Source organism: Pituophis catenifer, unplaced genomic scaffold, assembly GCF_029215685.1.
Source record: "Pituophis catenifer annectens isolate HBS135680 unplaced genomic scaffold, rPitCat1.0.hap2 SCAF_6, whole genome shotgun sequence".
Classification (NCBI taxonomy): Eukaryota; Metazoa; Chordata; class Lepidosauria; order Squamata; family Colubridae; genus Pituophis; species Pituophis catenifer.
The window spans coordinates 28,007,017-28,010,695 of NW_027256886.1; the positions used below are offsets into that span (position 1 = coordinate 28,007,017).

Sequence of the window (3,679 nt, forward strand, 5' to 3'; positions counted from 1 at the left end):
TATTATTTCCCCCTTGACTTCTCAATTTACAGATGTAGTTTTAGCAAGTTAACAATTCAGGAATCTGATTAAAAGTTTATGCCATAATAGATTGTCTTTTAAAGTGCAATTTAATGTACAATCTGATTTTTTGTTGCAGTGTGGCATTAGGACATGTAAAATTGTTTTAAGTAGTATTTTTCAACCCAGATGTTTTTGAATGGGAAACTATTTCTATTGACAGATATTTTGCAATGCTGTTTATCATTTTTTTATCTTTTTTATACAGACATGAAAACCAAGAAGCCATCTATCTGCTTTCAAAAAAGTAAAATAATCAGCAAACTCTCTAAAGAGCTTTCATCACAAGCATCATCAATAAATGCATATATACATGTACAATCAAGTCACTGTAAAATGAGCATCATTTATTGAATTCTTCATTACATTTAAACATTTATACAAAAGTTCACTCCTCTGAATCTTGTTTTACTGATTCCTTACCTCGGATACCACCCAACCCTCACCACAAATGTGCAAAGCTCTCATGATTACTATCACAAGTATATAAAGATACTGCTATGTACTGAATCATGTGCCTTGAATTTCTGGAGGGGGAAAATAAAGTCTTAGAAATACTAAATCACTGTGTGTATTTAAATTATATCAGCTGAATGTGTGTAATTCTCAGCGGTCTCTAGAGAAGTAAAATATATCTTTTAAGAAAAAACTATATTTTGCATTCTCCCTCTTGTTGTTAAGTGGAAGGTTGTAGAGGCTCTCTCTGTACGTCCTTATGTGTCGAAAAGCACACATCCTTTCACAATCTTGGCTTCCTGAGCAAGGTTTTGCTAAGGTCTTTTACTTCTTCAGGGCTACTAGCTTTCTCGTAGCCTAGGATAGACATAGGCTGATGGCAAAACTCTTCCACTTGCTTGATCTGATGAAAGCTCAGTGCGGTCCTCCAGGCATTAACTGCCTGGCTAGCATTCCTGGCAGAGACCACAAAAGGTTTGGAAGAGTACCCAGGTCCACTTGTCATATTGAGAGCAAACTTTTCCATCTCTGGACTCACCACTAAATTGACAAACCCATAGACCTGTCGCAAAGTCTTGATGGGGTCCACCACCAGGTCCTCATACCGGACAGCCATATAATTCCCCTTCAGCCAATCCGGTGGGTGCAAAGCCATTTGCAGAGTCTTTGTCATGCTGCCACAGATGACTTCCATAGCTCCCAAGGCATGGTAGTCGGAACCACCTCCTCCTTCCTTCTTGTTCAGCTTGTGGCCTGCATCCAGAAATGGCATTCGATGGATGCGAGGGTCTCTGCTCCTCACCACCTGTAAGCTCTCGCGGATGAGCCCATGGCGGGATCTGATCCTGGAACTAGCCACAGCCCGGGGATCCCTGACCAGGTGGATAACTTTGAGACCCAGGAAAGGGTCTTGGATCAGTGGTGCTAAAACTGCAATGTCAAAGATCCGCACACCTTTGATGACTAAAGTGTGGTACCTGAGGCATTCCTCTTGCAAAAGACTGAGCTGTCGCGGTGGGCACTTCTTACACAACTTGTCATCCACCATACCCACAGTTTGCCTGTGGTAAGCTGGGCAGAGGGGTGAGGAGCAGATTACCTTGTTGGTGGACGCGCCAAAGATGCCCAAGGTGGTGAGATTTTTCCCTGTCCCCGCAGTGCTGTAGAGCTGGAAGACAGAGAGGTCACAGCGGTAGAGGGAACTCAACATGTCACGGGCCGCACCTTGCAGGGAAACAGCATCTCCTGGGTACAGCTTCTGCCACACATGCCACACAGGCTCATAAAGGAAGAAGACCTCCGGGTTCTGGTTGAAGAGCTCCCCAAAGAAGGAGGATCCTGAACGCCAAGTGGTGAAAACATAGACCAGCTGCCGCTTGCGGGCCAAGGGCACAGGAGGCCCGTAGAGAGCCCGTGTGTCTGACCTGGACTGAGAGGCGTAATAAGGCAGTTGCTGCGGATAGGATATGCGCCGGGCGGGTGAGGGGCCACTACACTGCTGCGGTCCCTTGTGCCACTTGTAGTCCAGCAAGTTGAGCATGGTAAGCAGCAGCAGCAGCAGGTAGCCCAAGCAGAGCACCAGAGCCTTCCTGCGGAACACTTTCATGTTGCTAAGCTGGAGAAGAGGACTGGAAACCAGCCCTGCCAACTGGCGCACATCACAGGCAAACGCTTCCAACAGCGAACCGATCGAGGTGGGTCAGGACGTCCCAGCACTTTCCACCCAGCATGGAGGGCATCCCGCCAGCTTTCCCGGAGGCCCGTCTTCCTGCTCCCGCTCACTCGCCTACACGTCGCCGCTCAGGAGAACTTCCCGTCCTTCCTACCTTCCATCGCTTGGCGAGGTTTTCCTAGAAAAGGATCGATCCGGCTTGAGGGATTCCTCTGCACCAAGTTAATGCATCATCCCAGGAGACGACTCGGCCGTTCCTCCGTCCTTCCGCGGAGCCGGAGAGTTTCCGCTCCGCAGCCAAGCGGCCGGCCGAGGTCGGGGAGCGCGCAAACTTTCCGAGGTCGCGGAGCCCCCGATTCCCGAGTCAATGCATTGCGGGGGGAAGAAGCGCAGGACTATCAACTCTTGCACGCAACGGCCCGAGCTCGGCTTCCCCCCGCCGCACGGGCGAGCGGTCTGCGGATGCTGAGCGAGGAAGTGGCCGAGGGAAGCGTGAGAAGCGGCCGCCGCTAAGGCGACGGGGAAGAGTCGTTGAATCTCCCTCCTCCGAGGTGCCGGCTGCCCATCGCTGCTCCTGGCCGACGTCCGCCAAGCCCTGGATCCTGCAGGAAGGGAAGAGGAGCAGAAGCCGGCCCCTCTGCACCAGCGGCGGCGGCGGCGGCAGCGCTCAGACGATGACGCTCCATCGCAAGTCCATCGAGACTTTGGAAGGGAGCCACTTCTCGCCTGGCCCCCGAAATCCCAAAGCTGCAGGGAAGTCGACGCGATCGGAGCCAAAAAGCGGCGGCGGCGGCGGCGGTAACCTTTAAGTAGTAACGGCAGCGGCGGCGGCGCCCTCCCGGCAGGCTCGCGTCCCCCTCTATTGAATGGCTAGGGAGCTGCAGCTTCCACGCCACCGACCCTCGTTCGGCCCCCGTGGTCGTCCCCGTGCCTTCCCATTGGACGGTGAGCCTGCCACTCCGCGACTCTCCGCTCCCTCCACCTCTCCCTCCCAAAAAAAAATAAAAAAAAAAACCCTCAGCGCTGCGCTGGTCTTCACCCCGGGCTATTGCGGCGGCAGGCTGGCTGGCTGGTCTGCTTGGCTAGCAAGAGCAGCCTGACTCAGCTGGCTGCCCCGCCCCGCCCCGCCTCGCCTCGCGGGGTTCTCTTATCCCGCGAAGCCTCTCTGGGGTGGCTTCGCTCCCCTCCCGGTGGTCCACCGCCTCCACTTCCGTTGAGAGATGCGGAAAGTTTTCCCATCTGCAACTGGGCAGCCCATCTTGCCAGCCGAGGTTTCGAGGGAAGCCCTTCGTGGTCGCCAGAAAGAAACCTCGATTCTTCTGGCTGAGGGATGGTTTCCCCCGCATTACAGGCCCGGATTTTCAGGCCGTCCCGATAAAAAACGAGGCCCCACATAAGCGCCGTCTTGGAAAGTTAGTTCTTGTCCATTTGATGCCGCTGCTGCCACCCCCGCAGAAACGTTAACTTCGCCACCACACGACAGCCGTGGAA

General features: G+C 53.0%; 1 protein-coding gene across 1 annotated transcript; it reads right to left on the bottom strand.

Annotated features, from left to right (window-relative positions):
- Positions 1-406: 406 nt before the first annotated feature.
- On the bottom strand, positions 407-2,122 carry CHST2 (carbohydrate sulfotransferase 2). The gene has a single exon (XM_070945703.1). The coding sequence runs from the start codon at positions 2,120-2,122 to the stop codon at positions 800-802; it is 1,323 nt and encodes a 440-aa protein (XP_070801804.1). The 3' UTR covers positions 407-799.
- Between the last annotated feature and the right edge of the window lie 1,557 nt (positions 2,123-3,679).

What these genes read in the sequence shown, in the direction of transcription:
- CHST2 (XM_070945703.1), bottom strand. Translation starts at nt 2,122, where the DNA reads ATGAAAGTGTTCCGCAGGAAGGCTCTGGTGCTCTGCTTGGGCTACCTG.